General features: G+C 42.5%; 2 protein-coding genes across 4 annotated transcripts; both read right to left on the bottom strand.

The window, feature by feature from the left end:
* Positions 1–9334: 9334 nt before the first annotated feature.
* Positions 9335–18089, bottom strand: LOC127345551 (homeobox protein LUMINIDEPENDENS). Its single transcript, XM_071828652.1, has 13 exons — positions 17730–18089; positions 16990–17017; positions 16616–16746; positions 15754–16298; positions 15582–15675; positions 15408–15501; positions 15007–15109; positions 14854–14905; positions 14733–14773; positions 14549–14628; positions 13540–13986; positions 11087–11685; positions 9335–11003 (listed from the first exon to the last, which is right to left on the bottom strand). The coding sequence occupies exons 1-13, from the start codon at positions 17913–17915 to the stop codon at positions 9570–9572; spliced, it is 3834 nt and encodes a 1277-aa protein (XP_071684753.1). The 5' UTR covers positions 17916–18089; the 3' UTR covers positions 9335–9569.
* A 2178-nt stretch (positions 18090–20267) lies between these two features.
* On the bottom strand, positions 20268–25710 carry LOC127345550 (mitochondrial thiamine diphosphate carrier 2). 3 transcript variants are annotated; one of them, XR_007878743.2, is made up of 8 exons: positions 25433–25710; positions 24438–24554; positions 23204–23315; positions 22853–22980; positions 22168–22320; positions 21764–21901; positions 20884–21274; positions 20268–20685 (listed from the first exon to the last, which is right to left on the bottom strand). XR_007878743.2 is itself a non-coding variant. In XM_051372035.2 (8 exons), exons 1-8 carry the CDS (start codon positions 25562–25564, stop codon positions 20658–20660), a joined length of 1005 nt encoding a protein of 334 aa, XP_051227995.1. In that variant the 5' UTR covers positions 25565–25701; the 3' UTR covers positions 20268–20657. The 3 variants fall into 3 exon arrangements, 2 of the variants coding, with proteins under 2 accessions (XP_051227995.1, XP_051227996.1); XM_051372035.2 differs by having other exon boundaries at positions 21078–21274; positions 25433–25701; XM_051372036.2 differs by having other exon boundaries at positions 21078–21274; positions 24446–24554; positions 25433–25570.
* Between the last annotated feature and the right edge of the window lie 2224 nt (positions 25711–27934).

Genomic DNA, 27934 nt, shown 5'->3' with positions numbered 1-27934 from the left:
CAGGGAATCACAGGCTAGCACCCAATTCTAAATCATGTTTGGATGTCCAGGGCATGGAATTGACAGTTTTGTTCAGTTTTTGCAATAAAAACTTGTCTACATGTATACAAACAGTATATTCGATGTTTATCATATAATTTTCCACACATAATAACATTAAAAACCATCATAACATGGATAATAAGATTGTCTCACACAAATAGCACAACGGATAGATTATGTCTTACATACGATAGATTATGTCTCTCACAAATAACACAAGAGGACAGTTCATAACCAAAGTACATGACATAAAACATAGTTCATCTCAACAACCACACATCATAGGAATCATCATGGTAAGGCCAACAGATATGCCTTCTTCATGTCCTCGGGGAGCGCCATGAAACATTCAAAGGAGCGTTCATTGGCAGTCAACTTCGCATACGCTGTTATGATTTCGGAATCACCCAAACCATCTACTTTCTTGACTTCAGCAAGAACTTCAGTTGGAGGAGTCACCTTTGGCATAGGAAGTGGCTCGGTAGTCTTCAAAGCCTCATCAAAAGACTTAGTCATATCTCCCATCATGCACAAGATAGCATCTCCAAGGCGTTGCCGTTTTGGAGGAACCTCAGGAGAATCTTCAGCAACTTGTGTGTCATTTTCTTGAAGACACTCACCAGCAGTCCTTGCACCAACACCATTTGCATGGTCTTTTGAATAGATGGTCTGAATATCATCCCAATTTCTCACTACCTTGTTCTTGTATGCTTTTGCCTCCTTGTTAGCCTACAAAATACACACAACAATCAGAGATCATATAGTAAAGTAGTAGAAGTTTAGTAGAAATTAAACGAGGCCACTTAACACAGGCCGCGGGCGGGCGTGGAATTGGGTCGACGTTTCCACGGTCCAAATTCTGAGCCACTTCAAACAGCGGAATTCGGTCTACCAATTCCATACAGCCAATTCCGAGGCTCAATTCATACATCCAAACACAGTGTGAGTGATCGATCTGGGAGTGGGATGCGTGTCCGGCTGGGCGCCGATGGAGCTGCTGCTGCTGCTTTCTCCGTCCAGCTCCAGCCACTACACGCCGCGATTCCGATCGGATCCGGATCCGATCTGAGTCTGTTGGACACACGCGCAGGAGCACGAGTGAACACGGGTGATGGCTGGTCAAATGGGGCGCGTTTGGTAGTCTCAATACCCCTTGCCTCGCACCGGTTTAGCTTTTTTCGGTCTGTTTGGTTACCTTGTCGATGCTAGATGCCACGTTCTTGTAGGAATTGGTTCTCAAAGCCTCCTCGAACACGGGTGATGGCTGGTCAAACGGGGGTGGCTCTACCTCACCCGCACGGTCGGCGAGGATTGCGGCGGCTACTGGCCGTGGAGGATGATCATCTTCTTCGTATGTGTTGATGACTTCAGTTGTGATAAGCTTCTGCAAACCCTAGCCTTAGATCTAGATCTTATGGGTACACAACCGGGGTGAACGAATCCATTGTAGGACATTCCTTCGTCGCCGGTGGAGGTTGTCGAGGTTTTCCACGTTCCATCTAACTATACGACATGGACGGTGGTGCTGCCTGCATCTTCCACTGGGACGGTGGTGTTGACTGCATCTTCGCCTGGGTCCCCTGCTTACCCTACCTCGGTGTTGCGTGTGGCTCCATTGACTGTAAGGCTGATCTTACCTATCCTGTTGTTCTTTGATGTGGTACTGGTAGTTCATAGATCTGCTAGTGCTTAAGGATGTCCATGTGGTAGTTCATTGGTCTGCTAGTGTTTGTCATATAGGCGATCATACCTTTGGGCTCCCCTGATCTGTCTGCGCCAATTGTGAATGCTCAACCATCTCTGATAGCAAGCAAACTAGCCATGGTTTGGAAATCTGAGCTATCAGAGTTTGTGCTGAACCGGTTGGTTCAACTCATCCGTAGCGGCGTCTGCTTCAACATGAGATTCAAGAAGCAGCAGATAAAGAAAATAGCCGCGGATGTTCTTGCATTCGCCGGCGTACATGTCACCACTCTTCAGCTGTACAACCACATCAGAAACTGGAGGACGAAGTGGAGCGTCATCATGAAGATGAAATCCGATCGCATTCTGGACTGGAGCGAAGCTGGTTGCTGCTTCTCCGGCGGTGATGAAGGGGCGGCGGATGAGTACATCCTGGTACGAATCCTCATTGAGCTCCTGCATAGATCTGAAAGTATATACATGTCAATATCGTCCGCACTAACAGGTGTTCTTTGTCGATTGCAGCGGTCCCCGAAGCACCGTCAGTACGTCGGCACCCCGATCACCAACTACGCTAAGATGAAGACGATCTTCACTCTCCGGTTCGTCTATAAGGCGCAGCTGTTCCAGCCTAACTTGCTGGTCAGGGCTATCGACTTCATTGCAGACAATGAAGCCGAGTATGCCGTCTACCGTAAGCTGCAGCCACCGGAGAGGAGGAGCTGGCTTAGGACCTGGCTCCGCAACCAGTTTCCTGCTTACTGCTTCTGCTGCCTTCTCATGATCCGCTGATTTTGGGAGGTGATCTTGTATCCCTCCATTAGCTAGGACTTGCTACAACCTGATCCCCGGTTTGTAATGATGAACTTGTTTGAGGTGGTATATACTAACCCCTCGTGACGAACCTATGATGCATCACGAAGTAGTTGCTTCGTTCGTGATGCATCGCCCACTAAGTACTAGTTAGTGTGTATTACGAGCATCTTTTCTGATGAACTGAATCTCATGTGTGATGTTATTCAGTAATGGGTAACCTCACCACTCTAAGTGAAGGAGTTACCACATCACTGGGTTATCTGCAACCAAACAGGATGTGGGCCGCACGCTCAGGGAAGAATGGGCTGAAAACGGGCAACCAAACGATGGGGCCTGGGTTTCTTCTCTGATGCGCAAAAGGCTGCACAAGCTACCAAACGACCTACCAAAAGACCTATGGCCCGTTCGCAACGTGCAATATCTCTCATCTCGCTGGCGCAGGCATGCAAGAATTCCACCCGGTCAACCAAACGCGCCTATGGCAAACGAGTTGCTCTACCGAGTTACCGCCGACGGACGGAGCGGCTGGTCGTCGCCCGCGTTTCCTTGTCGTGCTCCAGTGCTCCACGTTGCCCATTTTTGGCCGGCGGATGATCTTTAGTACACTACTACCAGGGGACCTTTCTTCCAGCAAGTTTTAAGACAGACGGTCACGTCTCTAACACATGTATAGATAGACGGCGACATCACTTGTGAGTGTTAGCTTTGCAAGCTCGATTTCTTTCCAAATTAATCTATACTAGCGATGGATGCCGCCGCGCCTGTGCCGTGGCTAACTGATGGAAAATGCGTGAGATGGCATGAATATGTCACAAAGATTGTGGAACAACTTATGGATTAAAATTGTTGGGGGATGTACACTATTGTCGAGACTGATAGTATTGTGTGTTAATTATAATCACTGCAATTTAAGAGATTAATTGACAATATGGAAGGACATAGTCGATAATTTGTATAATTAACCTGATCAACCAAAACGGTCTAGGTACCGTATTTGGAAGTTTTAGGAGTAATAACTTAGTGTGAGACAGAGAAAAGATAGATATTTGCACTGGTTCATAACCACAGATTTACCATGTGTGCAAGATCCCCTTTTATAGAGAAGCAAATAAAAAAAAGAATGGCTAAGTAATTGAAAGGGAGTAACATGTTAAGTTGAAATAGACTAAATGTTCACCACCTATCAATTTATTAGCTAGTACATTGTTTCGTACCTATGAACGAACTGAATAATAGTCCCGAGCTTAGTTACCGGTCCTGATTCAGAATTTTGTATCAACCGAAGTATGCAATTGTTCCACTATAATCTTTATATAAACCAAAAAAGTGACAACAAAAAATACTGCAACCTTCGATGTCCGTAGAAACTAAGCAATGGGATGCATCAGAGAGAAGGAATATCATTATAGACATGGGAAACATGTTCGTAGTTCCGAAATGGTATTTAGCAATGTAGTTAAGGGAGTTGCTATATTTGGTGTTGTTATACTGAAATGGTGTTGTGGATGCCATTTATTTATACGACGAAGCACGGACCCTGAGAACAATTTAGGATCACATAAATTGTAAGAGAAAAAACTATTCGTGTTAATTAACAGTATATAATATATAAAAAATAAGATTATCTTGGCTGTGGCAATTATATGCATCGCCACGAAGAAGTTTTATTCCAACATCCCTTTCATGCTAGAAATCAGTTTGCTCACCTCACCGGTATCATAGAACACTGCATTTCAATTATTGTGGATGGCTCCTACTGCTGGATTAGGATACCAACTACCTAGAAAATGATATGCATGGTATGGAATTACTCTAGTCCTGAGTGATAGTTAGCTAGTCAATGAAATATGGATGTGTGATCAAACTCTTCCTTTTCAAATAAATTATACCACATCCAGAATGACAAACAGACTTGGCTCGATAAATTTGTAAGAGGATAACTCACCTCATGAGCATTGGATGTCAACAAAAAAGAAAGAACATATCTCTTAGCCTAGGAAGATAAGGAAAAACACACGCAGATTAAGAACCGTAAAAAGGACAATATGATAACCAATAATCCACTAATCGTGAATAAAAGAATATTCTCTCTTACTCTATCCTATGAACTGATTTTTAAGCAACAAATTAACCGATAGACTGGAAATGAAGTCAACAAAGGTTTAGCATGCAAAGAAGTTATTTCATATTATAAAAACAAAAACTGGAACTCACATGAGAGCACTAAAGCTTAGCAAGATCCGATTTCTATCTGGCATTTTCAAACTTTGCAGATCCATGTCGAAAAAGGTATTTTGTGGTCTGCTCGGTACAAAATGTGCCCACTGTCATTTAGGAGATAACTGATTTTTTTATATGCAGAAGTAAATTATTTTACATTACAAAGAACAGAACCCATACGTGAACACTAAAGTTAAGCAAGATACGATTGTTATCTATAAGAATTATGCATACCTACATGTAAGATGGAACATATACTGTCAAAATGGTGAAGAAGAAACATCCCACAAAAGGAATGCATTAGTAGAATTGTCAGCATTATGAATCTTATACATTTTCTCATTTGCAGTAAACGTGAAAATGTAGCATTGCATTGGCCAGCTACAATAAATATTGTTCTCCAACCAGTTACAGTGTGAATACAAAAATAAACACCTTATATTAATCACCATCTTATTTTTTTTGTGCAGCAAAGAAAATCCACAAACCCAGAGCAGGGAAAGATCACGAAGCCAAAATAAATAAAATCAATCACACTGCAGCTGACTATATATTGCATCTAGGCATGCTGAAAATGTTGTATGAGTTAGCAAGAAATGTAATAACCACTGATCATTCCACTAAAATGATTTTCTTTTTGTTATTGGGGCTCTCCATGAAGAGTGAAAGAGATAAATATAAATTGCATTATCTATGGACACTACATGAATATCTTATCTTCTCAGATACGGTATAATAGTTCACCATGCAAAGAGGATTAAGGATCAATCTGATTAAGGATAGCATTAGGCTGAGATAATGCAACAGACATGCCTATTCCTGCTAATTTCAGAACAAAAAGCAGCTGGTTAGAATAACCAAGGAAGCAAACTATTCTTGTACCCTAAATGCTTCTTATAACAATTTAAAAGAACGAAAAAAAAGGATCTACAAAAAATATGTGCATCTTCACAGCCGTTTAATCGTGTTGTACAATCAATACATGAATTCAGAACTGTGCATACACGTACATCAACCCCAATTACCAGTAGTTCAACTACTCAATTTGTGACTGGAGCTGAAAATCAACAATGAGGTCGAAAGAACAATGGTATCAATCAAAAGCATTGAAGCACCACCCTACTACTCCATGCTGAATTCGACTACTATTTACTAATATAAATCTGAAAAGAGCATGGTAACTAAACTAATTTGCAGTGCAAAGCCCTCTGTAACAGATTCAGATAAATGTATTAAACTCATCAAAGATAGAAATTCACATGCACGACCTGATTTCATGCCGAAGGCGCATCATCCTAGAACACAAACCAAGTCCAAAATGAAAACAGTTGGCGCCAGCACATGTCAAGAACACGTTAGAACATCTGAGAATGGGCACCAGAGTAAAACCTGCAACCTCCCATGGAACACGGGCTACAAACACTACATAGCTGATCATGAGATTTCTTACCTTGCCCGTTTGTGGCCATCATCGCATATCTGTTGGCCGTCATCCATGTTGCCGCTGCTCGGTGGCGTCGGCAAATAGCGGCAGTGGCATGTCGGTGAGGCGAGACAGCGCAGGCAGACCTCTAGCTGTCTAGCAAACCACCCTGAAACCAAAACAAAGCATGAGGCAACTCATATAACTGAATGGACAGATTAATTTCAACACTGGCAGACATTAGCAATATATTCTCACACAACTTATGTTACAATTGTGTCGAATTTCTGCGCCATGAGGCTGACGCTCTCAGCTGCTGGGGTCAGGTCACAGGGCAAGGGCCATGGCAGTGTGTAGAGCTCGAAGCGCCTCGAGAAGAAGGCGTCGTGCACCTACTCTAGCAATGAGTTGGGCGAAAACAGTCATACTTCCCACGGTCGCCGCGCGTACACCCGCTGCAGGACGTGCCTCGCGAACCCCGACACCTCCGTCGCGCCCACTCCATCATTATTTTGTACCCGCCCTGCTCTGTTTCCGCCGATTCCAGCGAGTTGCGCGGAGTTGGCATTGCCAAGACTGGACCGCACGGCACCAGGGACGCCACTCCTCAATGAATTGGCCACCGCGAACCCTGTCGGACCCGTCACGCTCCATCTCCACCGGTCGCGCGGGGTTGGTGTGGCCTAGGCCGAAGATAGCAATCGGAACGGAGCGATCTCCAGCTGTAGAGCGTCGGTGGCGGCATGCACATGATGCACGACCATACATGGCACCATGGCCCGCCGCCGAGCTCGGCCAACACACAGGGACCTCCGGCTGGGCATGCGGAAACAATGAACCAACGGAGACGTGGTACAGCTGTGAATCAACAGCGTCGTTGAGAGCCACTCCTCTCCAAGATACAGAGCACCGAAGCAACCAAATGACTTGGGTCCAGGAACCGCTTCCAGGTGAGGAGCTGCATCACGGGAGCCGAAGCACCTCGTCGACGGCCGCTACATAGGAGCAGGAGAAGGAGCCGAGCCTGACCATAGCCGCTGGCCACGGAGGAGCTGGGATCTGGCGCCAGGGGAGAACCAGAGCGGGAGAAATTTCGAGTTCGCAGTCGCCGTCGGCCAAACCAGCTCCGAGGCGGCAGCCGACGTCACCGGAGCATGAGCCGAGCCTCACCATGGCTGTCGGCCATGGAGAAGCGGGAATCTCGCGGCAAGGAAGAGTCTGGATGGAGGAAAATTCCTCCTCGCAGTCGCTATCGGCCAAAGCAGCATCGAGGGGGCAGCCGGCGAAGCACGCAAAAAATTCAGGAAGATGAAACAGAGAGAGGACGATGGGATCGGTGGAAAATAATGAGAGAGAGAGAGGAGACAAAAGAAAACACGAGAAGGGCCATAAAGAAGCCCAGGCGTGGTGGGACATGGGCACAACGCCGCTTTGACCATCAGGCAACGCTCCAACAGGTAAACTGATCCACCGCCCACGAATTAAACAGATGGTATAGCACACGTGGCTACACCACAGGAAACAATCCAAATGCTACACAGCACCAAAACTGCACACTGGAGAATCCCCACGAAAACCAAGCCATCTAAAAGGGATACGTGTCACCTGCAGATTAATTCAGAGAGAGGCTCAAAATTATGAGAAAAAAGAAGTTGGTTCCCAAATAAGTATAGTATATAATATTAGAAAAAAATTAATACTAAGTAATTCTAACTGTATACCAGTATGGAAAACTACAAATCACAAAGGATTCTAGAGAATCAAATTTTCTATATTTTGCTTACCTTACTGGTATTGCACACCATATCAGAACAAATCTAGGAACCTCCAATCCATGATCAAGTATTTGAGATTCTCAAATTAATTACTCCCTTCGTTCACTAATGTAAGATGTTTTAGTTTTTCTATAAATCCATGACATCAATATTCTCTTAAAGATGCCACTTGGAAATTTAGAAAAGTTAGAAGAGAGGGGAATACACACAAAAAAGATGATAGCATTCTCGAATCACTTTAACATGGGATGACCCTCCATTATATATTACATGATGTCATTAATATAGTAGTAGTAGTTAGACCATTAATTGAAACGGGCCTTATTTCATGAGTGTTTTGGAACAAATAGTTTTTCACTAGGAGACTAGAATACCGGAACGGAGGGAGTAGTTAACATGTAAGAATTAATTGTTATAAATAACACCAGGTGACAATCCATTATGTATCATGTTTGTTTAGCCATCTCAGCCACGTGCCTTAATTCTCAACCTAGTTTATATTACTCACATAGTCACATCGTCCTAAAAAGAATGTTTCAACTTTATCTAAGTATGCATATATCTAGACAAGTTTTAGTAGATACAAGTAAATCTAGATAAAGTTCAGACATTCATTTTTAGGAAGGAGGGGTAGGTCAGTTGAATGATCCCTATTCCTAATGCAAGTCCAATGGAGTTTTTCTGTTGTATAGATCCACATCATCTAGCAAGGAAAAAACAAGTTATACAATAGATTATTCTTAGTATCATTTTGGCTTGTAATGCCTGTATAAACATAAAAACATGTGAAAAGTAAAGCTAATCGAGATAATTTGTGTTAAAAGGATGGTGCCTCACGCGATCAGGAAAATTATCATGTATTTAAGAGATTACTTGTTGGCCAAGAGAAAACAACATCTAGTTTTCATTTCTCCTTTTTTTCATCTCAAAATTCATTCTATATTGAATTACACCTTTTTTGTGAAACACAAAACATGTGCAGACATTCAGAAATACTTACGTACACTCATCCTTGTGCCGTAGATATGTACATTCTACCCATGTGAACACCTCCAAAGAATTGAGAATAAAAAACTAATCCAGCAGATCTTGCGATCGAACGAAGTACCAGTGACTAGCAAACGGACACCAAACTTATGCGTGTGAAAAATGAGTAAACAGATAGAAAAGGAGGTCGGTAAGAAATTGACTGGTGATTAGAAAAAAAGAGGAACAAGCCCACTTTTCCTAGAACGCTACTTTGCGTACCTCTACAACACACAAAAATTGTGCAAAAGATGCCAAGATAGAGACAAGTCGCCAAAACGGGAGACTCGTTAGCGGCAATTGTTCGGAAGCCAAAACGAGATTCGCTTCTGTAACGAACGAGGCGCGATAAAAGAAAATTTGGCTTATCATTGATGCAGACCTATCGTCATCTAAGTACTATAGTTTCCTGTTTCCTTCTTTCTTTCTAGTTATCTCCCATCGCCACCTGCTGCTACTACAAGTTTACATTACATGATGTATATTTTTCTAGATGGCCTCTGCATCAATCAGAGAGACCAGGATTAACGAATCAAACATCACAATCAGAGAGCTCACAAAGAATTAGCTAATGTATGTACAGCTCACTCCCATCGTCTTCTCCGGCGCTGATCATAGGCATTTTGACCGTCGCTCGGATTGTAACGATCTTGCTTCCCGGTGGTCCATTGCCTTGATGTGTCAGGGTTTTGGCCCTGGTTAGCCGTGCTCCATGTCCGCTTGGGATCGGCGGGCGTGAAACTTTGCTTGCCGGAGCTCCACTGCCTTGAAGGGTCAGGTGGAGTGTAGCCCTGTTGCCCTGAGGTCCACTGCCTTGAAGGTTCGGCTGTAGTGTAGCTCTGCTGCCTTGAATGTTCAGCTGAAGTGTAGCTCTGCTGCCTTGAAGGTTCAGCTGGAGTGTAGCTCTGCTGGCCGGAGCTCCACTGCCTTGAAGTCTCTGCAGTAGTGTAGCTTTGTTGCCTTGATGGTTCAGCTGAGGCGTAGCTCTGTTGTCCGGAACTCCACTGCCTTGAAGGCTGCTCTACTGGGGTGTAGCTCTGTTGCCTTGAAGGCTCCACGGGAGTGTAGCTCTGTTGCCTTGATGGTTCAGCAGGAGTGTAGCTCTGTTGCCCAGAACTCCAGTCCCTTGATGCCACGGAATTATAGTTTTGTTGCCCATAATTCCCCAGTTTCGAGGGCTCTGGAATGTACCCTTGTGTGCCACCATAGACTCTAGCAGCGCCAGGCTCAGGGGATAGCGAATGCCGCTGGTGAGCTATACGACCCGACACCTGATACTCTGACGTTTGAGCGTAAACATTTCTAGCCAGTCCCTGAGATGAGACTGGCATAGTACCATAAGCATCGTATGTAGTCTGCATGCTTTGGTTGTTGTATGCACTCTGGTTAAGATAGGCCGCTGATGCGTCATTAAATGAATTAGTTGTACGTGCAGCCCATGGATCAGGTGTTGTGCTTCGTCCAGTGCTGGCAACATTGGCAGCACTAGATTGCCAGGGGAGTGTCGTATAAGATGCATTTGGATCAGGTGTTGTGCTTCGTCCAGTGCTGGCAACATTAGCAGCACTAGATTGCCAGGGGAGTGTCGTATAAGATGCATTTGGATCAGGCGTCAAGGAATGTGCTGGAGCCGGATTTGTGGTGTTCTGAAATTCATGGGCTGGTTTATTTGCAGCTGGCTGTTGATGTATGGTCACTGCAGCGGGATCAGAAACCATAGCATATGGCTGGGTATGCTGATGTACCGGAGTTCTGTTCAACAGGTTATTCACAGGCGCAACATGCTGAGTTAGCGGATTTACCGAGACCACCAACTGAGGTAGAGACGGGATGTTACTTTGGATGTGTGCCGGCATGGCAGAAACTGAAGTATAAGGTTGTGAAGGCAACAGACTAACAACGTTTGAGAAGCTTTGGTCCACTGCATTGGACAGAGGTGTGCTTCCTCTATTGGATAAATGTGCCTGCGGCAAGTTTGCTGCGCTTGCTTGTGTTGGGAATTCAGATCTCCAGCCCGCCTGCCAAAGGGAAAATACACATATATGAACAAAACGTGCAGCATTAAGACTGGAAAACAAACAAAATGAGCCAGCAGACTAACACTTGCTGGAAGATCTTTTGGAGGAGTGGGTGATGGAAGTGAAGTAGGGATCATTTCAGGGCCAGGTTCAGGTTCTTTTGGGACACCAGCACTGTTAGCCAGACTATTTACCAGCTCCGAAAGTCCAAGGCCAGTCTGCTTCAGCATGTCCAGAAGCGCGACAGTCTGATCGTTTGGCAGGTTCCCCACCTGGTTAGATGATAGTGCAAATACAAGCTGCGGATTCTTGAGCAGCACTGCAAGCAGCTCAAGATCTGGCTCAGTTGCTGCACCGTTAGCACCAGCAGTAACTGTCAAAGATGATGACAAGGTTGATCCAACTTGCTTGTTTTCATCAAGAAAGCCAATGTCAGGAGGTGCTGCATCCACGCTATCCGACTCCATAGCGTCAGCATCTGGTGCCTGGTCAATTGGAATTTCTGGGGTCAGGCTGTCATCAAAGTCCATTTCCAAATCCCATGGGTCCTTGGGATTCAATGGAATGTCCTTTAGACTTGCATAAAAGGTCTCCTTCCCGCGCCGATTTCTCTGTGTTTGAACATCAAGCTCCTTGCTATTTTCCCCAGTACTTAAACTCCACGAGGGATCTATCCATACCTCTGCAACAAGAGGTAATAGACTTCAAACAATGAACAGAAACCAATATAGTACAGGTCATGCTCAAGAAATAGCTTAATAAAATACAGAAAAGTATAAAAAGTAACTTTTTAATCTCTGAAACAGGCAATACACGATGATATGGACTGGTAAATTCCTTGCATTTAAGCTCAGCTGTGCTAAAATAGCTGGAATACATCATTCGACCTGCTGCCTCTTCAAGCTAAGATTTGGCTAACAAGATCCTTAATTTTCTTTTTTGTTTAATATAATTCATAGCTTTTGTATTTTGCTAACTGTTATCGGAACAGCAACTGCTGACAGCATAACAATCAGCAGTATCTCGGAAATATCTTCCTAGTCAGTCGCAGCACATGATACACAAACTTTGACCTTTGTGGAAGAATTGTTTATGAGAATTAACAATGAAAATAAAAAAATGTGAGGTGGTCCATTTACATAAATATCAAGTTGAAGATTGTTACGGACACTAGCATATGTCCGGTTATATGAAACTTTGCAGCAAACAAGTAACAAAACTGAAAGGGCCAAAGAGAGGCTGCTTCTGATATAGAAACGGATAGGCCTACCACAGCCAGAGTCAGTCACACACAAACAGCTGCAGGTCAAATAAGACCAAATAATAAAACTTACTACATTACAAACCCCCCATATGCACTGAAAATTAAGGCACAAGCAAACACCATCTGTAGTTAAATAAACAGCATAGTGTTTCTTCATGGTCCATGTAACTACAGAACGGGGTAAATGTGTGAACATTTGATACAGGCAAAGATCCCAGAGTTTCTCATCTGCGAACCCCCAGAAATAATCTGACTAGTTTACAGCTGTCAGGAATCACTGAGTTATGAACTAAAACGCACCTCCTGAATGCTGAATGCTTTTGGCAAGTAAATTTAGATTGTGTTTGAATTTAGATTATGCTGGACTCTTTTTATGAACTGGTTGCCTGTTGATGCATAATTATGTGTAGGAGGATTTCGAAAGAGCCTGCATAAGTCAGAAGCGCCAAGCAACAGCATGGCATGTACCAGGCCAAACCACAACTATTCAATTTGCTTCAAGAGCAGTACTTGTTTGTCCGCTTGTGTTTGAATTTTGAAGGGGCAAAAAATTCAATGCAACATGTGCAATGCAGATTTCCAGGTCAAATGCTATGACACCATAATCCATTTCCATCCTTGTTTGTGTTCTTGCGGCTCAGTATGCTTAGCAACTGTTTAAACATGGGTACATGTATTAACCGTTGTGGATGTACTCAGCTCAGCATACATCCTACATGAGTTAAGTAACTCTAGCATTGCACCGAGTCTGAAAGGATGGTGCTACTACACGTGTATTCATATGGTACGCAGGAGATAACAGTAACTGTTAATTTGTCGTGCCATTGCAGCAAATTGTACATAATGTTGAACCAAGTGCAGAGCTATTTACAGCCAAGCATTGTTTTGGAGAACCTTCATTTGAGTGCATCTCAGATGAGTTATTCATAGCGGTTGGAAATTGCCCATATAACTGGTGCATGCGAGATCAAACAAAAGAAATAACTCACGCCTAGATTCTTTTGAGGTGTACTTTTCTCCATTTCAACTGAAGCTGATTCGTCTCAACATATTGATTTGGAGATAAGACCTGGTATAAGCTACAGTTTACGCAATTCACAAAATCTTTTCTTACAAATAAAAGACAATGCACTTCAAGTTCTCAAGCTGCGAAACATTCCATTAACCATATGATCTCACTGGTTCCCATTGTCCAAAAAGGTTTATTGAACTCTGAAATATCCAACATTCTAAGAATTTGGGCAAGTGAAGGAGCACAAAGCAAAGGTATACCTGGTGGTATCCGCCAACGAATCCTCTTGGAATCCAATTTCACTACGGAGTTCTCTTTGGCAGCTAAGTTTAGCTTTGGACTGGCCAGGATTTCTGGCTTATCAGGCGAGGGTACTCCATTCTGTATAAGAGTTGATGGGCTTGGGTCAACAGGTTGTTTAGTAGTTGATGTGAGGGGACTTGAAGGCATAGGAGGCACATTTGAGTTGACCGATCCAGATGGTTTTTGAGTTTCTGTCGTCTCTAGTTTATCAGTCACTTTACTTTTGTCAACCTTGCCATACTTCTCCTGCATAAACATGGCACGCATCTTTGCTTTTTGGATATCATCTGCGGATAATGGTCTGCTATTATTTGTAGATAAGCTCCTAGCAGATTGAACGTTCTTCCCGGCAACTTTCCGATTTGGATGCTCTACAAGTAGAACTTTTCTTCTCTCTTTGGACTCTGTAAATTAGCTAAGGAAGTCCACACAGGCAGTTTGAGCTATGATAAATATCAAGACGAGTGAAGTAATAAGGTAAAACATTCAATTTAAAGATGATACAGGTGGTGTATCAATAGTAATGACTGCTATGAAGTCAACAAGCACAACCATAAACTTATCATATTCATGAACCATCCTATTTACACATTAAAACAGCAATAAACAGCAACAGTGCATATTCAGGACCTATATAGCCTGATTCGCAAGCTGTAATGGAAAAGAAAGCTATTAGTAACATCAATATAACCAGACAACATTTGTGGGCAAATTGAATATTTAGAAGTCCCTAAAGGGTCCTTCTATGTAACAGGTGCAAGACACTGATGTAGCTACCAAGAAAAGTCATCAGATCTAAGTATAAATTAGGTAAGAAGTCCCTATTTGCTAAGAAAAACTATAAGACACATGTGATTGGAATAATAAATAGCTATAATGCCTTTTATACACAGGCACAGGCAATAGTACGCTAAGAAAAGATAAGTAAAACTGGTAGTGCTGAACTTAAACTTAGCGAAAGGATACTTGGCTTCACAGGACTGTTTTTAACTGAATCATCGGCAGAAGCAGTGAGCAGCAGTGGAGTTTTCTTGGACTCAGGCTTTCTGCACAGTGACACACAGACCAAGCCAATCAATATCTTGCTAGCCAAAATATAGGTAATGTAAATCACTTAGCATGTCTACAGTTTAAGCTATTTAAAGGGCACCTGCTCTCACTTGCACCTTCAGTCAAGGAAAGGATCTCCTCCTGATAGACCAGAGCGATTAAACAGCAGAACATGTGTACGTATGTACTCAATGTATATCGTTACTTAGATAGATACTTACAGTAATATCAACTTCAGATCTCCAGGAGTCATCACGGAGAATTTCACTTATCCTGCAAAAGAAAAAAATAAATTGACCACAATAGAAACCTTCAAAAAATGTAATGCCAAACAATAGAAATACAGCACAAATGTTCAAGTAGGGACAACTCACCTTTGTTTACAAATTAAATCCTTTTGAGGTTTCTTCGACGCTTGACTCCGTATGAGCACTTTGCTCAATCTGGAGAGCAAGTTCCTGGCCCTGCTGGATATGTCTGATCTTCAAAAATCAGATAAGTATTACTAAACAGCCCAAGAAACTAAGAGAATCTATATATGCAGGAGATACAGCAGTGGAACAGGAGATACAAGCAAATGCTAGAACTAATCCAGATGGGAAAATGCATCTCAATGATGCAGTACTGGACAAGTAGGCATATAAATTAACAACATAATTAGACTTGCAAAACATTATCAAACTATTAATCATTTGCAATTAGTCATCTTTTTCATGCCAAATATCATGTGATAAGTATGTGCAAAATTTTAAGTCTCATGGCGGTTTCTACACACCTTGTGTCCTATAAAACCGCAATCTGTTAACAGCTTGCAGAACAACTGACATGTGGACTGGCAAAGCTTTATGTAGTGGAAGGTGAAGAAGAACCTACAGCAATGAGACGATAGTTCAAAATACATGCCAATATGCCATAGACATATACATGCCCAGCTGAAAAAAATAAGAACCTTGAAAATAACGAGAATAACGGTTGTTTGCTCTTCAGTAGCTGCTTCGCTCAGCCATGTTGACACAATAGTCAAACCACCCATTGTTAAGAACCTGCACGGTTATTGAAAGGTGAAGCTACGATCAATATAATCATTTCAAACTCTGTACGTACTATAAGGCCTATCTTACCAACTAAGAATCATCGCATTATTTATTTGAAGAATCCATTGCATCAACTTGACCTGTCCCGAAAACGTTTCCTCCTTCCGCATTAAGGCAAAGATACTATCCAAGAACTTTTTATCTTCTGACTCAACACCTGGTGCAACTTCCTCTTGTTTAGTTTCCTTTTGAACAGAGCCTGGATTAATCTTAGCATCCGTCAGTTCGGCTGTTTCCATAGGGGTGACAGGTGTTGGGGTTGGGGTTGGGGTTGCAGTGTTCTGCTGGGCCTCTGCTTGTTGTAAAGAATTCTGCGGGGCCTCTGCTGGTTGTAGAGAATTCTGCAGGGTGTCAGCTTGTTGAGAAGAGCTTTGCAACATCTCTATTGGTCCTAAAGTGTTCAAAGGTTCAACAACTTGAGCATGCGTCTCAATGTGGAGAGGTGTCTGCTCAGTGCTCATGGAGCATACACTGTTAGGCATCTTGGATGCCTCTAATTCGAGTGCTTTCTCTCGTGACAAACGGACAGCTTTTCTTACTCGCGTACGCTGACTTGCAAAAAACTCCCTTACCTATAACCATTGAGTTAATCTTTCTTATCAACAATAACTCAAGGAAAAGGAAATTCAATGATATCATCAGTTCATGTTTGAGATAGGAAGCGAACACATTGTAAGCAATGAAGCTAGAACAAAAGGGCAAAAATAGCAAGATTATTTTGAAGCTTGAACCCAGTTTAATAGCTACTGTTCACTTATATGTTATGAAATGATGAATGGGCATAATTTCATTCCAAATCAATCTTAAGAGAAGTGTATAAGAGCACATAAATATGTATAGAAATCAGGGTACAGAGAGAACAACAGCACATGTGAGACAAAGAGCAGACCTGTGTAACAGTAACCCCACAAAGTGCGCTAATCTCCCGAGTTTCTCTTTTGCCAATAGTATCTTTCACAGCAAAAAGTGACTGCATGTAATTAACTGCTTTTGGATTCAACAGATCCCTTGGTTTTTTACCTACAAAATTTGAACCATCATATGGAAATGCGGTGCATAGCCGACACTAATTATAATAACTGTGGAATAATTCTTAAAATGATTCTTATGCATGACAAAGTCAAGCTTAAATCCAGTAAAACTTTCCGTATCTGCCAATTATTGAGTAAATATGCTCGTGTCAGTTTATCAAATATTTTACTAATGTCTCGACAAAATTAACTGCGCAGATCTGAATCCAATCGATGCAGACAAACAGCTCACCTATTTTGATAGACAATGCACCAGCAGCCTGCAAGAAACAACCAAATGCAAGATTAGTCCATAGATGAACAATTTTCTGAAAAGGCAAGAGAGTCATTGTAGCAAGCATGAAGGGTCTAAAACACAAAACTGGCAATGATAGAGAAGTACATCCTACTATCTTCATCAAACAACTTAAGCATCCATTTAAAACACACTCCTTATAATTAAGATACAATAATTCAGAACAGGTAAGTAATTTCACTATACACCATTTGCCAGACCAAGAAGTGAAGAAATTTCCATGTTCAGCTAAACCTAATGTGGGCATCAGAGTAGCTACAAAATCAGTGCTCATTACCCTGTTGCCCCCAAATATAGCTTCCAATTTCTCAGTTTCTCGAAGTTACAACTCTGTCGTTTACATTCGTAGTATTCTGTTGTCAGAATAATAAACTACATACTATCATGGATGTACTAGGACCTAGATATTAGATATAAACACACCTGGTGTAGTAGACCACTACAGACTCATTCCAATTCAGTATCCATTTGGCCAAAGTTTATGAATTCACATCATACATCACCAAAAGGACTACCAGGTCAAGCTACCAATTCGCAAGAACCTAAGCTACCGAAGTCGACCTAAGCTCTGAAATCCCTACTTGTGCACAAAACTCATCCCGCTAGAGAAAACATACGAGTGCATAGATCGAGAAAAATGTAGGAGGGGCAGAGATTGGATAAAGGGAGCCCCTGACCATCTCCTGGGCGAGCGGGTTGACGCCGGTGAGGTGGCACTGGGCAACGACGAGGCGCTGGAGCTGGTCCACCTGCGCGTGCAGCGTCGCCTGCTGCGCCGCCACCATCGCGGGGATCGAGCCCGCGCCGCCCGCCTCGACGATGGCTCCGGCTCCGGCAGCGGGCGTGAAGGGGACGAGCTCCATTGCCCCAGCAGCGGGCGGCTGCTCGCATCCAGGCTGCCGCCGCCCCCTCTCTCCGTCGGCGTGGGCGCTGCCTGCCGGGGTTAGGGTTTGGCGGCGGACGAGCTGACGGAAGCGGACGGGACGGGGACGCGACCCGGCGAGATGGACAGATGAGGTGGGCTAGTATTTTTTTTTTTTTCTCTCTCCCTGTGTCTTTAGCCTTGGACTGCACCGTGGGCCCACGTGTCAGAGTCAAGTTTATGTTGTGTTCGATGCTACGCAGAAGTGCAGAGAGTGGCAAAATGTAGGATGGGCTACGTGTAGCCTTTTTAAACAAAATCGAAATCAACAATTCGAAACTTCAAAAAAATATGAACAAAAAATTTAGATGTAGATAATGATTCATTCTATCAGTGTGCAGAAAACCACTCTGAAGTAATCTGTATTTTGGGCACTGTAAAATTAATAAAATTGTATATCTAAAAGAGGGAACACTGCAACTTTTCAAATCTCTGAAGATTGTCAACTATTGTCATTTTAGTGTAGCCTAGAATACTAAGTATTTTTCTTTGAGATTTTGCAGATTTGTAGAATACGGTATTGGCTACATCTAGAATTTTTCTTCATTTTTTAAAAAAACTTTAAATTATTATTTCTGAATTTTGAGGAATACCAGGCTAGCCCGGGCACCATTTATGGTTTCTGCCTATACTAGTAGATCACCAGTCTCTTGCAGCAGATGTTTATCTTCTTTGATGGATTTCTCTTGCAGTAGGTTAGTTTGTGTCACTGATTATTCTTTCCAGATCTGTCACGGTGTTTTTATTAGGACCAATGTCAGGACTACATTAGTATTAAATAAGAAAAACTATTGCAAAGAAATATCCAAAGCTAGGACCTTTGTCCCTGCATTTAAATAATAAACCTAAGAAAACTTATACATTCAAACCCCAAGTAAAACCTTCTACAACTGAATCCACCACCGTTGGATTGGTCACCGCCGCATGCCGAACAAGAGAACGAAGGTTGTCCACTCCTGCTTTTAGATGAAAACTCTTTGTACCTCGTTACAGTAACCAATTGTTGTCGCGTGCAAGGGGATTTGGGGATGGGGGAGAGAAGTTAAATCAACATGAGTCATGTTTGTTATGTGTTGACGGTCATGCTAGAATAGCTAGTGAGAGCCGTCGCCGATGGCTCAGCCCACGTACACAAGGCAAGGATGTGGCCGCTGACAACAAGGCCAGTAGGTTTACGACCAAACCAACAACGCATAAGGCCAGAGCACAAGTCCTCAATGACATGGACCCACAAACTCCTTTACACCGTTGAGCATGCTTTCGAGATAGGTTGAAGTCGGGGTACCATTATTCAACACAGCTTCGCCACGCTAGTACGACACCAAACCCAAACACTAGCTATACGTCGAATATGTGGAAAGCAATGTTCTCTCACCTCACACAACCAGAGCAGCGAACTGAGGGTAGGGGAAACATTAGACTCCCGTCGAGAAGGTGGAGATCTATCGTCTTTCGTGGGAGAGGTTGAGAGCAGTAACTAGGGATGAAAGTGGAGCACAAAATTTCCGGGTTTTTCGAGAAAATATGAAAACAAAACAAAAATATGAAAACAAAAATGATATTCTTTTGGTGGAAAAGCAAACAAGATGCCGTTTTCTAGCGAAATAGGAGTGGAAACCGGAAATTCCCCGGCCGAATTTCCATTTTGGGTCTTGAAAGCATGACTCAAACCATCAACCCCAATATATGATCTTGTCAAGCCGAACCATCAAAGCGGCACATTCCAAAATAGACGACTACTTCCACTGTTCAACCTTTCCCCTATTCCCCATATATTGAGCAATCACACTAGGCTTAGAATCAGGTTTGTCATTTTCTTGTGTTGCTTGATTTTCTCTTCATAATTTAAGCAGTCTGTTGGTTCATGTATCCGCACCATCTTCGGTCCGCATCTAACTGTTTCTAGGTTTATGTATTCGTTTCGTTTCTGCTTTCACAAAAATATGAAAACAAATGTGACATCACTCGGAATGACAAAAACAAATGTTTATTCAGGAGATATGAAATTTTGTGCTTGCGACCAACTGGAGCACACACCGAACAACTTGATGAGAAAGAGAAAGGAAATGGCACGCTCATCAGTCAGTTCTTAGCTGCAGCTTAGATTCCTGACGATCTACGTGGATCGTCGCATCACGGTCCATTCACTCCTGCTGCCACGGCATACAACAGTAAAAACATCCCGGTGCTCAGATGCTCGCCATGTGCTGTTCACAAGGCATGAGCCATCAAGAGTAGGTCCAGGTGTGTGGATTCATAATGTCAAGCACGAGCCATATGCATAGCCAAGTAATGAACGCAACATAGCAAAATGTATTCCACAGATACATATGCCAAAGCAGATTGGTTGCATCCGAAGCAGCAGTATTACATAAGAAGTGAAAAAGTGGTTAACTGTATGGTACACATCTCTAAACAAAAATGCTTGCTACTCTTGACATTCATCACAAGTCACAAGCTCCACTAGTTTTACTCAGCCTCGATGTTAGGGGATGGGGCAAGAAAAAAGGGAGAGAAAATAGCAAAATAGCTCATTCTATAGTAAGGCTTTACAGGTAAGCAACTCTCAATGAATAATCAATTGTATGCACTTCTCCATTGACCTTGCGGCCACAAAACAGCTGAATGTTCCCACTCATGACCAGTGTGTGGATACTGTTAGATCCTTTATCCAGCAACAAACTCACTCAACTCCGGCCTTGCTTGCTATCCTGCCAATCAAATTCAGGTTCAGTAACTTGCAGAGATATTGATACATAATATGTGAGAAACATGTACAGCATTTTCTTTAAGAAAATGTGTGCATGGATGAGTAGGAATACTAAGCTAGGCAAATGCTTGATCTTCGATCTGACTACTTAATTTGGCTAACTTAAGTGGTCTTCCAAATTTTTATGAAAGAAGCTTACAAGCATTAACTCATCCAGCTGGCTATGTAGGCTCCCAAAATCTTGAATTGGCTGCAAGATCCAAAGGAACTGCAGCCTCTTCAAGACATAACATCCATTTGCTAATAGAAATGTGATGAAGGACTATGGACAACACACAACAAGCTGAGCAAAAATGCTGCATGAAGATCTTTCACATGAGAATTGACTCTAACCAGTCCGAGATGTATTCGTATGCCACAAAGGTCACAGCACCAGCAGGAGCCGATTTCACCACAGATGGGAAAAGCCCTTTGTAAAGGCCTCCGAACCCCTCCTTCACAACAATCTCTTTTAGGGCATGGTACATGCCCTTGTATGTGCTGCTCTCAATCCGCGCCCCATACCTTGGGTGGCGCTTTAGTCCTTCGATCTGCGGAGTGGTGGAGAAACATTAGTGTTGCAAGCCTCCAAAATATGCAGAAAGATTGTATACCTAGCAGTGTATCACCATCATACTCAAGTAATTCATAGTCACATCTAAATGATGTACATTTGACGAAGTACTGAACTTGAGAAATTAGTGTTACAGCACCACTGCCAGCACAAGCTTGGAATTAAATGCGTATTATGAGTTGCGGAAAAACATGCTCCCGTGAAAAATAGGGGTACTACAAGTGAAGGTATCCTAACAGGGAAATGGGCACATAACTCAGCAGGGGCAAAACAAGATCAAATTGTGATAGGTAAAGCGTACACAACCCAACTCAAATGTATGCTAGATTTTCAATGCAGACCAGTATGAAGCCCATTAATCTTGTCATTTGTGACCAGTTCTACCATAATATGCTTAATAAGATTCTCATTACAGGAATTTATCATGAATGAAAAAATCAGCAACTTTGAAGGCAAGGCAAGTTACCTGGAACCTTTTCTTTACAACATCAAGTGGGTGACATGCAGCTTTTGAGAATGTTCCAGCTGCAAATCCACAAAGAAATAGCTGGAAGCTTGACGCCGAGTCATCCTCCTCACTTCCGTGTCTATATCTATTCCAAGACTACATGAATAAGATAATGTAAGAGAAGCTGAAACATAACCAACATTCACAGAGACCCATACCAAAAAAATGTTAGTGCCAAACATAAGTGCAGTTTTCTTTTGAAGCATTACCATGTCTTTATAATTGAAGAATAAGTCAATCACAAGTTCACAACATTAGTTTCTATTTACATATATGAGCATGCTATAGACTTTAGGTTTATATAAATCACCTCAAATTCATCTAGTAGGTACACGTAAAATGGTGAGTTTTAGCATTGTTACCATCATTGAACGTTTGAAGGTGTCATATGAACCGAACTGCAAGCCAGCATATGGTATGATTTCAACGAGAGTTGGCGTTAAACCGGCATAAAGCCCTCGAACACCACGAGTTTGAATTATGTCAAAAAGTGCAGATCGCATATTGGGGTAAACCTACAGAAAAATACAACTCTCTGTGAATCAGCAAAAAGATGGCGTGATAATAATTGTTACAAATATTCATCATGCATTAGCTTACACTGATTGTGGAAAACAATCAGCAAGGAATAAGAGCAAAATGATTTGTCATCTATAAATGAACAACATAATTTTTGTGCAGACAGTTGACACTTACAAAACATATAGCTGCAGAACAAGAAGAGTAAATAAGAAAAAAGAAGCTTGAGCAGCATGACAAAACCAAAACAGCAAGTGCAAGAGGAAGTCCATGTTGAAATGAAACTGAATGTGACTTTACTGGAAAAATAACATATTCAACTTCAAGCATGATAGAGCAGTGACAATCCATAATATCAGTGAAGTGATTACTATAAAATAATGCAAATACTCTGAAGTAAATAAAAACATGACCAAGCATCTAACAGAAGTGTAAAACCAAACCAGTGACACCATACGTTTGTAAGTAAGTGCTCACACTCTGAGGGGGAGAAACAGTACCGGAAACCAAACATAAGATCATATTTACCTTTGGTTCACCCTGTGATGCAAGAATAGTTCTGAGAAGGTCAAATGGATATGACCCTACTGTCGCTGCACATCCCGCAATAGCCCCACTTACGTAAGACAAGTACGGACTTAAGTGTAGGTGATCCTCTGGGAATGAGAAATATATCAGATAAGGACTACAACTTCATTCTCTGTGATGAGTTGCACAGATAGCAAAGTAATTTAGAGTGTACCCAGAATTTTTAACGTGCCAGTTGTATAAGTTTTGGTAGAAACTCTAGCTAATGCAAGCACTTAAAATAAGGTTCGAGGATAACACTTATAATTGATACTTAAAAATAAACCGATGAACAAAGCCGAAAGGGCATACCTGTTCTCGATGAACCAGATGCAAAGGTTTTTAGCTTGTGTAGAACAGTAAATTGTATAGCTGTATATGGCATATACATAAACAAGGCTGGTACATTTCCTCTCCAGAATCCCTGAAAGATCAGCATTTTGCACCATATGAGCATCTTTTACAAATTCTTCTTTTTGTTTAAAATAAACTAATTAAATCAAACAGAGAGCATGCAAAAAAAGCTACATAGATATATATATACAAAAAAAGAAGCAAAGCAGAAATCAGAATTGCAATGTACAGAAAACACAAAGGTATAAATGATGCAATTTCAGATATATCACAAAAGGAAAACCCAAGAAAGCAGCCAATCTCACCACCTTCATTTGACATTTTTATGGAGGAATGCAAACAATTATTTTTTATTTCATTTGTTACGGACAGTCAAACAGATACATGATAATGCATCTGTTTAAACTGCATCAAGGAAAGGACCCACTTAGTGGCTTCTTTGGTTTTAATAGAAACGTTCGGCTTGAGAAAAATCATTATTATTTATACAGGCAATTGATTACTAGGATCAGTAAAATTGTATGTAAAGTTGAAGGTGCGCTCATAATGCTATAAAGTTTTTCACTAGAATCATAAGAATATCAAGATTCTATCAAATAAACACCCTACCAAGGACTGGATAAACCAAAAGCGCAAAACTTAAATCAGGTTCCGACAAACTTGATCATAAGATAGTAGAGTTAGCATGATTCCAGACCGAGAATAGCACTGGACTCTCCTCGCTAAACCACAATTAATATCACACTAGTCAGTATCAGGAATTGCTACACTCACGAAAGAACTACTAGCTGGTGTGCCATAAAATTAGGATAATCAGGTTCAGAAAGATGTACAGGTGGGGTCGACCATACAGATAAGCACCATATGTCTTTTTCTATTGATAAGATACAACTAACTATGGTAGAACGGGAGTCAGAATCAGTGGATAGCACCAAATGTTAAAGTTCTAAAGTTGGCACAATCTAAAACTACATGAGTGCAACGGTCATCTTTGACATATTTTTGCATCTGGACCAAGTCCAGCAAATCAACATGACAACTTGACAAGATTCAAAGAATAAACCTGGCAGCTAGATATAAAGATGACATTTGGCATGATAAAATTCACGTAACTTAGAGAAGGCAAGTTCATGATCAAACGCAAATGCAAAGTATAGCATGAGGTGAGAAATGTTTGAAGAAAAGCAGATACCGGCAAACCTTCCTCTCGGAGAATATCTTTAGTTGCTTGTAGAAGTCCAGTGTACTTGGAAGGTCCATAGACATCTTTCCGAAGTAGACCCCACGAGGTTGTGGGCTCTAATTGAACCTGCAAAGGGCGTTGAAGGGCCTCTGAATATCCAAAACAGAATTATGGGTTTTATACAGTACGGCCGCCCCCAGCACAATTATGCATTGCAACAGTCGAGATTTAAAGAAAAAGAGAACCCTCAAAACCTCAATGAACCAAAACTCCCAAAAAATGCCGTCGAATTCCATGTACTAATGTTCCCGAACAAACAAGAAGTTGATGTAATATGAAGCATTTACATGTAGGTCAAAGGCAAGAGAATAAACAGATTTTTGTGCCAAAGGGCTAACAAACCACAAATGGTAGTAGTAGCAATAGTTAGTAGTTGGGAGCAAGAATGCAGTAGTAATTACAGAACACGGGATAAGAGGCAACTCTTGGGTGTCATGGAGCGGGAATAGAACAGCTACATTCTCATTCCAAAGAAATGCTTAGAGCAAGGAATATCAGCATTACGCCAGCTCGTCCTAAAACAGTTAAGCAGAGTAATGCTAAACAAAGTAGTCAAAGGCCTTGGGGGTCCAGGTAAAATAAACAGCCCAAAATTATTATATCTAAAACAAAACAAAAATAGCACTACGACATATATGATGCATTGTCCCACCACGCTTTACTTCGCTAATAGAACAGTGATACAATAAACGGAATTCAGGGCATGTGGTGCTCGTCCCTTCGAGTACTACCGAATCGTCCAAATGCGAAGTTCATAAAACCGGATTGGGCTGATGAAACCCCTTAATCCCAATTTCCACCCCGAAACATGGCACCAACCCCCCAAAAAAAGTTCTCCCAAACAACCCACCCCAGCCATCCGACCCCATGCAATTCGCGGCCGCCGACCCCCAATCAAGGAGCGGGCGCGCCGCCGCGGAGAAGGAATCGGGTTTCTAGCGGACCTGGAAGCGGATTTTGATGACGTCGAGGGGGGATGTGACGGTGCGGGAGATGCCCCCGGAGATGGCCCCCGCGAGCGTGTCCACCAGCGCCCGCCGCATCTGCGACGGCTCCTCCGGGTCCCTCGCGCCCATGGCGGCGGCGGCGGGGCCGGTTTCAGGTTTGTGTGGGGAGGCGGCCAGGTCTGGGTTTGGCTCTTGCCTCTTGTTGGGGGCGGACGGAGCTCTCCTCTCCTTCTCCGTTTCTGTTGGGGACAAGACGGTATGGTATGTTTCGCGTCAAAGGAGAGAAAAGCTCTCCTTCTCTTGTGACTGTCAGCACGTTTTTTCCTGATTTTGACCATTTTATTCTAGTAAGCTTTTTTCCTTCTTTATTTAGTTTCGTCAAATGCGTCTCTTATCTCATCAGGAAAAAACATCGCGTGTAGTCCCGTCTCTTTCTACAACGTTTAAGTGCCACCTAAAATGCGCGCGTCAAAGCGAATCCTCGTGAAAAGCAGATGGATCACGGATAGGAGGCATGAGATGTTCCTCAAGTGATGTGGATGATGCGAGTGCTCAACAGCAGCACTACTGGTGTGCCCAATTTCTTAGGGCCATCTATCGCCCATGATCTAATTATTTTTTCCCTGGACCACTTCGAAAAAACAATAATCAGATAGCTTATACAAATCTAACAGATGGTAACTGCTAAAAGGAAACAAGATATTTGTTGCAAACTCCATGAGGCAGGGTGCCAAGTTATCGAGCACCTCTCGAATTTAGAGTGCTTTTTTTTCCGTCCCGGCTCCTCCCCCTCCCCCCTCCCCCTCCGGCATTCTCGTTGGCCGGAGCAGTAGAGGGAGAGGAGGCCGGCTTCCCAATGCACAAAGTAGTTGTTTATTTTACCCATTATGTTGTGCCAAATGGGAATTTATGACGAGCCGCGTCTGGAGGCTGACGCCGTTGGTTTTCCTTTCCATGGTGCTCCAATGGTTGGATCAGATGATTGGCGGCGAGAACCTCGTAGTATTCCCTCTAAATAAACTCATGAGGCCTTTACATTGGAGGTGAACAACATTGTGCCCCTCTTCTTGCATCTTCGTGCCGAGGGGAAAGAGTGGCTATCCCTGGCGTTCATTCTGACATATCGGGTGATCTATGGTCACAAGGGAGTTCGTAGAGTACATGCTCAAGAGAAGATTTTATCGAGCTCATCCTCGATGGTATTCCGACGACCGTCGATGTCCTGCCTCCGTTTATTTTGGCCGAAGGGCGGCTGTTATACAAGACGTCCGTTTATTTTGGCCGAAGGGCGGCCGTTCTACAAGACGTTCGCTTATTTGACTTCAGATATGGGTCCTCTCTATAAAATCCAAGGGTGGTGTTGTAATTTGCATTCTTTGTTGGAGTCCTCTGTAATTGTGACCCCACCGTACCCTTTGCCTAAGACCAATTTCGAGCTATTTTCCTCATCTTGGCAACAAATTTGTCATGTCACTTTCTTTTCCAACTATCACTACTTTGGGGTGTCTAAAGCCAAAAGCACTCCAAAGTTTTACCTTACCATCCAAAGATAATGTGACATTGATAATAAGGATGTATGTTTTTCTGAAACAACAAGCCCTCACTCCTCAATTTACATAAAGAATTTTGCAACGTTCTACAAATGAAAAAAAAATGAAAAAAATGCATGGCACAACAACAAATACTACTTGCTGCTCCCTCCGATCGGCAAAGGGGGGCGTCAAATAGTTGGCTCTAGGACCAAGGAGACCCTAGGTGTTATGCCTCTGTTTACCGAGCTAAATTAGCTGCCTAAAAAGACTCATATTACTGAACAGAGGTATTACAAATTTTCCCTGTAATGCGACTATATGGCTTTGTCTCCTTGGATCTCCCATTAACGCCCAACAAGAGACAAGGGATTGGGAGGGGGTATTGTGTCGTAATGATAGTGACGGGTGGGGCAACAAATGTTGGAGGCATTTTCAGAAGAAAAAAAAATGCATATACATGCACGCCTTCCTTTTCGGGAAATCTAGAAAATTTACATGTCCTCCTTTATGGGTCGGACGAAGTAATTGGTAGAACCCCATGTGCCAAATAATTGGTAGAAGTTGTAGTTATGAAAACACCAAACCATGGAAGCTGCTACCGAACAAAGTATCACCAGTACTCCAGTCTTGTGACAATGGAGCACAACCATATATATGCAAATAAGCTTCTCTTGTCGCCATCTAGTCTAGATCATTATAGCACTAACGCTTGAAGACTTATTTTGACTTGGCCTTTATGCAACATAGCCCATGCATGTTTCCATTAGACCCTAGGCGTTATTACCTCTGTTCTAAAATATAAGTCCATTTACCAAGCTAAATTGTCTCTCTAAAAAATCCTATATTACTAAACGGAGGTACTACAATATTTTCCTGTAATGTCATGGTCCTACATCCAAATCTCTAGCACAACGACTGTATTGCTTTGTCTCCTTTCTCTCGAATCAACGCCCAGCAAGATACAAGG

Source organism: Lolium perenne, chromosome 3 (genome assembly GCF_019359855.2).
Source record: "Lolium perenne isolate Kyuss_39 chromosome 3, Kyuss_2.0, whole genome shotgun sequence".
NCBI lineage: Eukaryota > Viridiplantae > Streptophyta > Magnoliopsida > Poales > Poaceae > Lolium > Lolium perenne.
This window is presented reverse-complemented; position numbering and strand designations above follow the sequence as displayed.